Source organism: Glossina fuscipes, unplaced genomic scaffold (genome assembly GCF_014805625.2).
Source record: "Glossina fuscipes isolate IAEA_lab_2018 unplaced genomic scaffold, Yale_Gfus_2 28, whole genome shotgun sequence".
In the NCBI taxonomy this organism is placed as follows: domain Eukaryota; kingdom Metazoa; phylum Arthropoda; class Insecta; order Diptera; family Glossinidae; genus Glossina; species Glossina fuscipes.
In genome coordinates, this window is record NW_023998423.1 from 16966746 (window position 1) to 16979013 (window position 12268).

General features: G+C 34.4%; 2 protein-coding genes across 10 annotated transcripts in view; both read right to left on the bottom strand.

Moving 5' to 3' along the window:
• The window catches only part of LOC119636761 (cyclic nucleotide-gated cation channel alpha-3), a 247546-nt gene that overhangs the window by 142046 nt on the left and 93232 nt on the right, over positions 1-12268 (bottom strand). The gene's annotated exons all lie outside the window — the stretch shown is intronic.
• Positions 9493-10002, bottom strand: LOC119636261 (chromobox protein homolog 3-like). The gene has a single exon (XM_038031562.1). The coding sequence runs from the start codon at positions 10000-10002 to the stop codon at positions 9493-9495; it is 510 nt and encodes a 169-aa protein (XP_037887490.1).

A 12268-nucleotide genomic window follows, 5' to 3' on the forward strand; every position in this document is an offset into this window, starting at 1 on the left:
ATTATTCATTTTCATTTGGTTTCTTGCAATATCCCTCCCATTGGTTTATATGCCAAGCATCTTTGTATAGTGTTGACTGTTTAATTGCCAACAAACTTGGACGAATCGATTACATTATAAATTGCTGGTAATAATTTTAAAAGACTACATTATTTAATGAGGATTGAAAAGAGTGTTAAAAGAGAGGCGCGGATGACTCTTCAACATAACATTGATATAGAAATGAAAAATAAATTTCTTTCCCTTTTTCATTTCGTTCGCTTTCTTTAAACAATTCGCTGAGCGCAATAAGCTTCACATTGAAGGCATAAATTATTGATGTGCGACTCTCGAATGTGAATTTAAGAATATTGTTAGTAGTGGGTTAATGCCACTATCATTCACGCAAACCTTCCCCTCATACATATTCATTAAGCATGACGGCAATTATTAGAGGTCATTTAAACTTAAGTATCATCAAGTCGTAGCACGTTGTGAAGCTCGTTCCAAGGTGCTTTATAAGTCAGTCACCTTTTTTTTTATAAATCCTTGTTATTTTTGGCAACTATATATATATATATATATATATATGTATATATATATATATATATATTTTTGTGTACATATATGCATGTGTTTGCTTTGCTTGGAATATGTTGCATATAATACTCTTTCCGTGCACAGATAAAACGTGTACACACATTTACTTAGGAATCATAGCAACTATAGCAACTATAAGAAACAAGGGAAAAATCAAAGGCACAAACAAAGATAAACATTTTATTCTCTAAAACGTATTGCAATTACCAATAAGAATGAAGATATATACCAAGAATAGAAGAAGATTAAATGACACATAGATTTATGTACGAATAGAAGGAAATAAAATTTGTCGTCTCTCCTTTATTATTAGGTGATTGCATGTATTTCGATCAACGATATCTATATTTATAATAGTGACAATTATAAAGTAATGCGAAGTATCAATCAATGTGCGCAGCGACGTATTACAACTGGCGATGGAAAGTGAATCTACTATGACAACCTCAAGCGCAAAAAGTCATGTATTAGTCCAGGAGAACCATATACATCAACACCTGAGCGGAATATTCATGGCTGTGAAGTTTCGCTGAACATATCCTGGGATCAGTAAGGTTTAGTGTATTACGAGCTGCTAAAGCCGAATTAAACTGTTACTGCAGATGTGTACCGACGTCTGTTGAACAATTTGGGCGATGGATTGTTACAAGAAACACAAGCAATAGCGATTAAAAAACATAAAATCATCCTCTTGTTGCATGACAATGCTCGTCCACACCTTGCAAATATTGTCGAGCACGCACTGTTCCACCTCGAATGGGAAGTTCTGCCGCACCCAGCGTATTCACCCGACATAGCACTTGCGGATTGCCGCTTATTTGGCTGGCACGCGAATTCGAAAAGCTAAAGAAGTGTAAAAATGGTTTGATAATTGAACCGCCGCCAAACCAATATCGTTTCGTTCACGACACGGTCTCGCAATGTTGACAGAAAGATTAGAAAAAGTTGTAAAAAATGATGGAAAAGATGTTCATCAACATATATTGTATCAGTTTCTCTCAATAAATGTCTCTCTCAAATGAGGAATTGATCAGAATATTTGCAAGAGCCTAATATAATGATGATAACGTGCATTAACTGAAAGGCTTTAGCGTACGGAATGGACATCAGAGCGTATACAATTTATTAAACTATATTAATTTTCTCCTAAAGTTTGGAATTTTTAAAAATTTTTCATCGAACTTTTCCATGTGTTCGATTGAAAATTGATTTAATTTGTCGATAAGTGACAATGAGGTTAAGCGAAACATGACGGAAAGCTTAGTTGAATGTGAAAATCGCTAGATAAAGTTCTTCGCAAAATTTCTGCCACATAACAAAAACATTAACTAGACCTAAGGAAGATCTAACAAGGAATAAAATTTTTTGGTGAATAACTTTTTAATTATTTTAAACATAGCTACTGAAATGCTTTTAAAATCCTTAGGAGATGGCCTGATAGTGAAGTTAACAGCTCTCGCATGCTTACGACTTCTAGCTAAAATTTCAAAAGTTTTGTAATTCGTCCACAACTCAGTGGGCTGTAGTCAAAAACTCTCATCATCTTGTAAAGGGTTTCATTATATTTTCAGCAATAATTAAATCACCTTAAGAAAACGTCCTTAATCGTTCCTATGGATGCTTGCATTGGGACCGAAAAGCAACAAACACTTTCATATCACGCACCGTGTATTTTGTAACGCTGTGCCGATAATTTTGCGCGTCTCACGATCACTATCAGTTATGTAAGTGATAGTTTGTGTGTGTGGGAATAAGATATACTTTACTATATGTGTGGATTATTTCAGAAGGTTTTCAAGGATTTTGCTGTTGTCCATTAAAAAAGCCGAGTCAAGATATTCAAAATAGAAGGCTTCTAATGACGGTAGATGCGTTCGTATGAAAACTTGCAGAAGACGTCGATGATAAAGTGAGGCCTACGTGCCCTATCAACCACCTGCAGCGGCACATGAAAATGGGAAAGAATTAAGATAATCACGACTCATACGTCAGGCGAAAAAAATTTCGTACGTGTTATGCACGTGTTGTACTCAACTCAGCGAGTAATTTGTTATTGATTTGATGACTCACAGAAGAAAACATGATAAAACGTGAGAACTATACACGATAACAGATTCTTGATGGTTCACCTGCCGTGATCATAAAGTAATGCGGCAATTGACGAAAAAATTGACGACAGTTCGCGGGTAAAGAGATCTAAACAAAAATGTCCAAAGGAAATTAGGCATTGATAACTTGCTTGTAAACGGGTATATGGACAAAGCGTTTGTAAAAATCAAAGCAAATCGAGGAAAATGAGTTAAGTCTGCTCCTGTAAATATTTTGTAAGCAGATCTCCTAAGATTTGTAAATGAAAAGCTATGCATGCCATCCATTGAATTTTGATTTTTAAATCACTTAACTCAAAAGAAGCAAACTACTGCCGTTTCCTGTCTTACGGCAATCATCCTATTTTCCTGGTATTGAAAGTAGCGACTCTTTCTTGTGATAACATTCGTTAACTGGAAAGTGAAGGCAAAATCACAAAGCAATTTCAGAACATTACCTTCAAGAGTATTTATTTCACTTCTTAAAGTGACTAACTCTGTGTTGTCGAAAGCTTTTAATAATCAAGAGAGACTTTTTGGAACGAGCTGATGTAAGGAGTGGAAGGTTATGCAAGTACCTTGTAATATGTTTATAAAATCATGGACGTATTATTTTTACGTTAACGATAAAATTCATTGTTTAGTATACGCAATGCAATGAAGCTTTCCATCGCTTTAGTGTAAGCTAAAGGTACCATAAAATTTCTCTGATAGTTAATATAATTTTTTAATTATTTTAATTATATTAAGTAAACAATATTTGTTATTTTTTAATTTAAATTTGATACGCGGTTGTTGTCTTTTGTGGTTTTTTTATAATTGATCATCAAATACCGTTTTGTGTAGTAAAATGACATTGGAAAGGACATATTACGGTTACACGAATGCAGATCCTGAATAGAGATAAATCTCTCTTTTTATTATGTTCGGCTATTTTTCTTTTCCTTTTGTAACGAAACCAAACGTTCATGGCGTGTCCCTTATTTGTGTAAACCGGTGGCGGTCAGAAAGAAGTAAGGGAAGAGAAAAAGATAGGAGCTGGCAGCTACAGTTTAGCAAGAGTATGTCGAATCGATAAGTGTTACGCTCTTAGCGACTAGGCATTCACTACAAATACGGCCAGAATGAACTCTACCGAATTGAGATTTGAACATGCGAACACAGGCTTGCTGTTCGCAATTTTTACCTACTCGTCGGCCAGTTTACTGCTCCGGTGCAGATTATTTATGAAAAATAAGCCCTTATAGATAGCAAAACGTTATAATTTTTGACATTTTATAAAAATAATAAGAGAAATATTTCATCAAAGCAGTGTAGGGCTTTTTATAGCCAATGTTGCTATCACTATATGGTTTTGTCTTGTTTTTTGTCCACATGTGCACATCATTTACATTTAATTGCCTTCATATGTATGCAAATGTGGTTTCCTTTTGCGTAATTGAGATTTTATTTATTTATGTAATATTTTATGGTCAGACAAAGACATTTCTTAAGAAATCGATGTGCAATATAGTATGCGCTAACTGGATTTTAAGCCGTCATGGTTTTTGGCTTCGAAAAAATTATTTAATTTAAAACAAGTAAAAAAAACACCACAGTAGGCCACGGCTGAAAATTAAATACCCTACACCGCTTCTCGATAAGTATTCATGTAACGAGAGGTGTTGTAAAGTAAATGGTTAAAGAAGTGGGCCGATCCGCACGATTTTCAATGACGCTCGTCCATCACTGTACCAAATTTCATCACAATATGTCAAAACTTACCGCTTGCAGCTTCAGCACAAGAAAGCAAGACGGACAGACGGACAGACAGATATCGAATTGGTCGAAAAGCAATTCTAAATCGATCGGTGTAATAAGAGGTGAGGAGGTGTATCTGAAGCCCTTCTGGATGTCGCATTCATTCGCGCAAACTTAACATATCCTTGTGGCGCAAATGGTGTAGGGTACAAAAACATGAAAGAATTTTTTCAATGACAAAAATAAAGTTTCTAAATTTGAATCCTTCCTTTGTTCTATTTTATAGTATATATAGGAAAAACTCAAACTTCAATTCAGTTAAGTCCGACATTGTCAATAATTTAATGGCTTTAAAGCAGACATGACAAAAGACTCGTTATTAAATATTCGAACTAACGCTTCTCACAAACTAGCTTCATACATATATTTCAAATTTATTACGTTCTATAAATTTTTCTATTATTGCTGTATCCACGATAGAAGGATGGAGACATGTTCATTTTATCATAACCTTTGCAACGTCGAGAAGAAAGTTTCAAAGATCCCGTACAGGTATTGTATTTTAAATCGGTGCGTTTGTCCGCTTGTGGTAAGTATTCTCCCGCTCGCAAAAAATGAATATATTTGTCTGAAACTTGGCGCAATCTTGGAAATTCGTCCATGCACTTCCATTTCGAAAATGGCCCAAATAGGTGAAACAACACGTCTACAATGCAAGCTAGATTCAAAGCACTTTTCGTTTCGGGCCTTTTCGACCGTTACCCATAAATTACAATCGGTATACAATAAAAACTTGGACATATGTACTACAAAAGATAAGAAATCAGCCACGCCCACCCGTACCATATATATTATAAAGTATGAAGATTTTATTTTACATTTTTCTCAAGATAAAAGTAATGCGCATAAAAGATCCGGTCCTAACCGAGTAAACTTTACTAAACTTTACTCGTTTCTGACATCGTTTCGTACTAATACTCATCGCTATTTTTTATGATTTGAAAATTTCATTACGGTACAAAACAACTAAGCCGATTAAAGACGAAACCTAATGTGAATTTTTCAGAAAATCAATCTTTTTTATCAGCTTAAATGATCTCTTACATATTCAAGTCTGATATCAAAAGGTGTTTATGGGTGTGGGAATATTTTTCACTGTACAAAAATTTGATTTTTCGATTTTAATTGCATACCAGTATAATATCAATACTTGAACTTTAGATATATTTTTCCAAAACGACAAGCAACACAACTCCAACATTGTCCATTCGAAATTTTTACAAAACATCTTTAAAGTGATTTTTAAAGAGAAATAAAACAAAGCAAAATTGGAAAAAGAAGTGAGAGGCGGATTCTTAATAAGTTAATTGAAACTTCTCTTGCCTTTTTTTCTGTTCGAAAATTGCAAGAAATTAATATTTTTAAGTCTCCAAGCTCATCCTCCACCTCCTCTTCCCACCGTATTTCTTTAGCTTTTGCTATATGGATGAACTGTTTCGGCTGTTTCAGATAAATCCACTTTTTTTGCCAAAAGAATCAAAAACTCTTCTTATAACCATTACTCATTCTGTCAAAACGTTTGCGACGTGCAGAAAGAAACTTCAAAACTCTCATAAATTATATAGATTCTTGGTCAGTTTCAAATTTGGAATGCACGTAAATGTATCGGTCTGTTCGTCTGTCCATCTGCCCGTTTGTCTGCACAACTGTATAGTATTTGTAATAAACATTCTCGCGTTAGCGAAAATGAATATAACGCCTGCAAGTTAACACAAAAATTTGTAAGGACACGCCTATTAAAAAACAAAAAATTTTATATCAAAAATGGAAGAAATTAACGGCGCCCACTCCATACTATAGAACATAAATATTTAATTCTTTTACTTTTTTGCCTGTTTTAAGATACGCGTTAAGATGGGTATAAAAAGTTCGGTCACAGCCAAATATAATTTTCTTACTTGTTAATCAATTAGTAGCGTACAAGCATAGACGGAGAATGTTAATTATCGTTGCGATGTAACAGTAAAGTTACTAATTGTGATAGAAATTCATGTTGAAAGAAAAAAGAGGAATATTTCGTTTTGTTACCAACATCGAATATTTGACAGAGAAGAAGAGATTACAACAACTTATACAAAGCAAGCCAAGCAAGAACATAGAAAATGGTTTAAATTTCAACCACAAACAAAGACAATGGTGACCAAAGAACCAGTGTAAACCCTTAATTCTATAAAATTTCCAGATATGAAAAAATAGCAAAATTCATTGAAAGTTTCTCTCCAAAACTTTGCTTTAAAATTAATTAACTGCAAGGGTGGCGAACAAAAATTATTATCTGCAACATTATCCATTAACAGGAGTTAGCTACACGCACATACAATACATCTGCAAACACCACGAAAAAGTTTGAAAAGAAGAAGACTTGATATCAGAGAGGTTATTTAATCGAGCGAAGGTGTGGTGCGGCTTAACAAACTTAATTGATTAGAAAGGAAATTTTCAGAACGCAGATGTTAGGAAGCGCTTAATCGAACCATTTCGATACAACACTACATATAGTATGAAATGTCTGGCCAAATAGGCAAGATTCTCGACTAGCAACTCAATAGTCGTGGGTTCAAATCTCCAGTGCGGTAGAGTTTTTAATAAGAGCCGAAAGCCTTAGATGCCAGTGCTTTAAGACTTTAGTCTTAGAATTTATTCTCTGTCTAAATTTATAATAATAATAATAATAAGTAAGATAACTATATTCAGCCGCGACCGAATCTTTTATAACCATCAGCGCGATCCCAAAGAAAAGAACAGTATTTTCATATTCTACAACAGTTTCAGGATAAAAGGGCAAATTTATATGATGTATGCGTTGTAGTTAGCGAGTAACAAGCAAAAAGCACGCAAAGCAAAGGTATTCTCACTTTTAGTTTCGTAGACGTGCAGGGTTTTGTAGGCGCGTCCTTTGACCTGTTTGGCGGTAGCTTCATCTTTGCGAACGGGAGAATGTTTACCGCAGATACTACACAGTTGCGCAAACGGATATACGGACAAGCGAAAAGACGGACATACTTAATGGCCAACACCTCACATACTTCATGGAGTTTTTCGAGCTTTTGAAAAAAAAATTAATACACACTCTAAAATTGGAAAGACGTCGCCGTTTGCTAGTTTTGTCGAAGTGCTATAGCATCGTCCATAGAATAAGTGTTGACATTTTTATCGGCTTACCTGCTGTATTTTATGACTAACTTTTTACTTCCTTTGAAAAGCAGACTTGTCCTCACTTTAGGCAATACTGTAGGCGTTTCCTTCGACCGATTTGGCCCATTTTTAATAACAACCTAAATACAAGAACTCGCAATGTTTTGTTCAATTTTCTTACACAAACGGGCAGACGGACATTTTTCAATCAATTCAGAATTAGATGCTGATCATGAATAAATATAACTTGCGGTAGCTCTGAAGCATCTTTCTGGGCGTTGTCAACGCTTTCTCAATCTAAATATGCCCCTCATCTGTTAGTGATGGGTATAAAGCGAAAACGTGCATTTGTGTACAAATGTGCATTTTCTGTGTTGCAAAAGAAAAAAAAAAAAAAGTTAGTAAAAAGCAAATGCTAACCGAAAACAAAACATTAGTACTTCGCTTAGTTGTGTGAAAATAATAATATTTTTATTTGCTTGAAGCAAGATTTTTTTTGATTTATCAAACAAAAGTAGAATTATAAATTGAACCAATCTTGCTAACATAGAAAATAAATAAATATGAAAACTTTTTCATAACCATGTCTACACTAAATTGGTCAAAATATAACGCTATGAAAATATAACGTTATTGACGTTAGGTGACGATTGAAATTCGCACAATTCACAAATGTGCAGCGAGCAAAGCAAATAGCTATTTTAAATTTCTCTCTCTGATCGAAACAATTTGTACATATTTGTACAATTTTTACATATAGATTATGTATTCAAGTTATTACTACATTGCGAAAATTTACGTCGATGACTTTTTACACTCATTTTTATACTCATCCTTAAAGGATGAGGAATATATTCGATTTGTTAAAACGTTTACAATATCCAAAAAGGTAGCCCCAGACACCCTATAAAATATACGTATCCTTCCTCAGCATCAAATTCTAAACCGATTTAAGTATATCCGTTCGGCTGGCTGTCTGTGTAGGGTCTGCGAAAAACATCCTGCCTCAAAAATCCCATAAAGTGTATAAATTCTTGGCCGCTTATGGATTCGAAATACATCGAAGCATGTCTGTCTGTTTGTCGGCCCATCTCTCTGTTTGCCCATCAGTGTAGTCACATTATCCAATTCGCAAAAATTTGCGAAAGATTTTAAAGATAGCCCGAACGAAGAATACTCCTACAACAACCACACGTCTATTCAACTAAATGTGAGAACACAATTTTTTCGTTCCATGCCCTGTGCTCATTGCTTATAAACTACAACAGACACACAATATATACGTTTTCAAAGCATTATTCGGAGTATGAAAATTTACATGTTGGTTTTTCCCATATTTCTTTTATAGGATAACGGTGATGAGTATAAAAGATTCGATCGGTATCGAATTTAATTTCCTTACTTACTGCTGAATAACTAAGGAACCCTACATAAATAAGGATGAAAATATCGTTTGTCCTGTTGTGACAGAGTAATAACGGAAGTTTTTCAATTATTTTAATTTAATAAGTGAGTATTGAGAATATCAAGTTGATTAATTTTCATTCGCTAGGGCTGCGTCCATCAGATCACCCAACCTATACCTGGTCTTATATAATTCAAATCTTAGCGAGCTAGACAAATGCAAATATCCCCGCCATAAAATGGTTATCTTAATTATGGAAAGTAAACATCATAAGCAGAGACCACAAAGCAAACAACGGAGATGTAGTTTCAATCATGTTAAGACAATTTTATTTTTTACTTTAACAAATTTTTGGGAATATATCGATGCATAACGAATTGCGAATTAATCTGAAGTATAAATATTTCAAGTGTAAAGTTTGAATAAAATTTAACAAATTGCGTAACATTAATAGAGGTCGTTTTACAAGAAAAACACAAATTTTAATTATTCAGAGTTGCTTTCCTCTATAACATCTTCTTCGTCGCATGCACACCATATGATGCATTGTTCGTAAAACTTGATAACAATTTGAGGACAAATAATATTCGCCTTTTTTGCGGGCACCAACTCGGCCTCATCGATGCCACTCCACTTCATGAGAAACATTAATTCTCCTGAAGATTTCGTAACATCTAAAATTTGCAACGGTTCTAAGCCGCGGTCAAATCCTATTTTGCCTTTGTTGCTTTCATCCTTTACCGTTTTCCTTTTAATTTTCGCCTCATCATCTGGAACGCAATAACGGCGCTTCTTAGTTCCTTTTTTATTTTTTAACGATTTTTCGAAAGCCGCTATTAGTTTAGGACAGTTGAGATTCTCAAGAGGTTCCCATGTATTTTCGAGTCGGGAATAACCTGTATATTTCAAAAAATATTCAATTTTACCATTTTTTATGCGTTTATCTTCGATGCGTTCAACAGTATATTCCACGGTGTCTTCGTCTTCGCTATCCATCACGGTTACGGATTAACGGTCAAATAAGTCAAAAACTATTTTTCTTTTATTTTCCACTAAAAGGAACTGCCTAAAGCGATTATTTTTCAATTTTTTTTCTATCGTACTTTTCTGTCACTTTAAAGTAATGACAAGAAACCCGGCACAGTGAGTGCGTAGCTGAATTGCTGAATTCTAAAAGCAAAACAAGAACTCTGCAAGCTTTTCAAAATTCAATATCAACAAATATGTGGCTTTGCGCTCTAAAAACGCTAAAATGACAATACTATTTTTCATTTAACCATAAATAACAAAGAATGGGTCATGGGATTTAAAGTCGTTTCAAACTCGATGGCAAGCAAAAAAGAAAAGAACGATAACTTGCAATAACTTAAAGGAAAAAGTGCGTGAAATCATCGTTTTCGACGTGAAATTGCGCGCAGAGGAAAGCAATACACTTACAATTTACATAACAGCGAGGGATTTAAACAAGCGAAAATTTAGTGCTCAATTAGAACATCGGACGAATGTGGTGACCCTTTTCATGAACTTAAGAAAAAGAAAATATATCTCCGCGTACTTTGTGCGAATCTTTCTTGACCTCTACACTTAAAATAGCTATGTTTCACGAGAAATCAGCAGCCGGGGTGATTCCGAAAAATGACGTAAACAAATCTATTTTTGTATTAATTGAAAGAATGTTCTTTGCCGCCATATCGATGCGAAAGAAATATGCTTTGAATCTTTTTTTTTTTTAATTTAAGTAGCTGCGTTATATTTGCGATACATTTCATATACACGGTTTCAATTTTAAACAGTTATATGAAAATTTATTTTGAAAGTTACCCAATGTACGAAGTTGTACATAAGGTATGTGATCGATAAATGAGTGCAAGGATTGTTGCTCTCTTATAATCAAATACTAGAGTGAGAAGTAAATTTTGTCACTAATTTTTGGCCCACGCCTACACACACATACGCCTACATTATGTTGATATGGTTGTAGGTGTAAATAATGTTAGTAACAGCTCACCGTAAGATACAGAACGAACAGGAACGTCGACATATAGTAGCCTGAATAATGCCCTAAACCACTTGCGATACAGGGCCTATTAAGTTTGTGAATAAGCTTGTACGCACAAGGACAAGGAGACAGACCCAATTCTAATTATATCAATCGGTCTAAGAATTTCTGTGTCCCCTTCGTCTGTCGCATGTTTGACCATGCATTCGAGATCTTTTCGTGACGGGTTTTGGTGGAAGGACGAGAGCCATTGACTGGACCACTTTTCCGGCTCCTCCCCATATAACGCATTATTTTAATTTAGAAAATAAATTACTATAATTTTTAAAATTTCGTGACAAAAATCGTCAATATTGGTGTAAGTACTTCGGATGTGGCAGTTTTTGAACCCTATGTAGGCTTTCTTACGAAACTATTTGATGAAAATGCGTTCATAATAACAATCTGACATGAAAATCAACCTTGCGAGTTCGAACCACGTAACTCTATCTTTTAGATCAAAATCGTACGCATTTTGGCCAAGGAATTTCGTCTATTCTAGCTTGTGCACTTAACAGTTTTTGTTAGCAATGCAACCTTGCGTAGTAGGAATTGTTAAGTTCGCTCACGAAAAGGCGGTTTGACGTTGAAGACGCTCGCTAACGTGCTTTGACAAGAGATGAGAAATGAGAAGAGGAAAAAATAAAAAAGATTAAGGCAGCGTCGAGTGAAAGAAAGGAAAAGAAAAAGGAAAAAAGATTCTTGAAAGTGAAATTCGAAAAGTTTAGTAATTCAAATGAAATAAAATCTCCTTAACTTAAAGAGTGTTAAATAACACTCTTTGCATGAAGGACGGCGAACGTTGATAAATTAAAAATACAAGAAAATCCAGACAGACAAAATCTATTAATTGATTTGCAGGGCAATGATGAATTCGGGAATTAATATATAAAATCTTGAAAAGAAGTATAAAGAAAGTTGAGATAAGGTATGAAAATATGTTTTAAAAGTAAGAGACAAAAGAAAAGAAGGGTGGAATACAAGTGTTTTAAAAAGGCATGAGTCGCTATTTATCTGCTTTATCGTTAATGTTCTGAATAAAGTTGAACAGAAAAAGAAAGATGGCGGTCGTCGCATATGAACTTTAAAAAAGAACATAGAATATAAATACAAATGTGTAAATATGTAAGGTGATTGGGACGAGAAATTCGTGAAGTAAAGATGTGGAAGACTAATAGAAGTGCATAAATTTTGCACTTAAATTTAATTGATGGACAATATCGT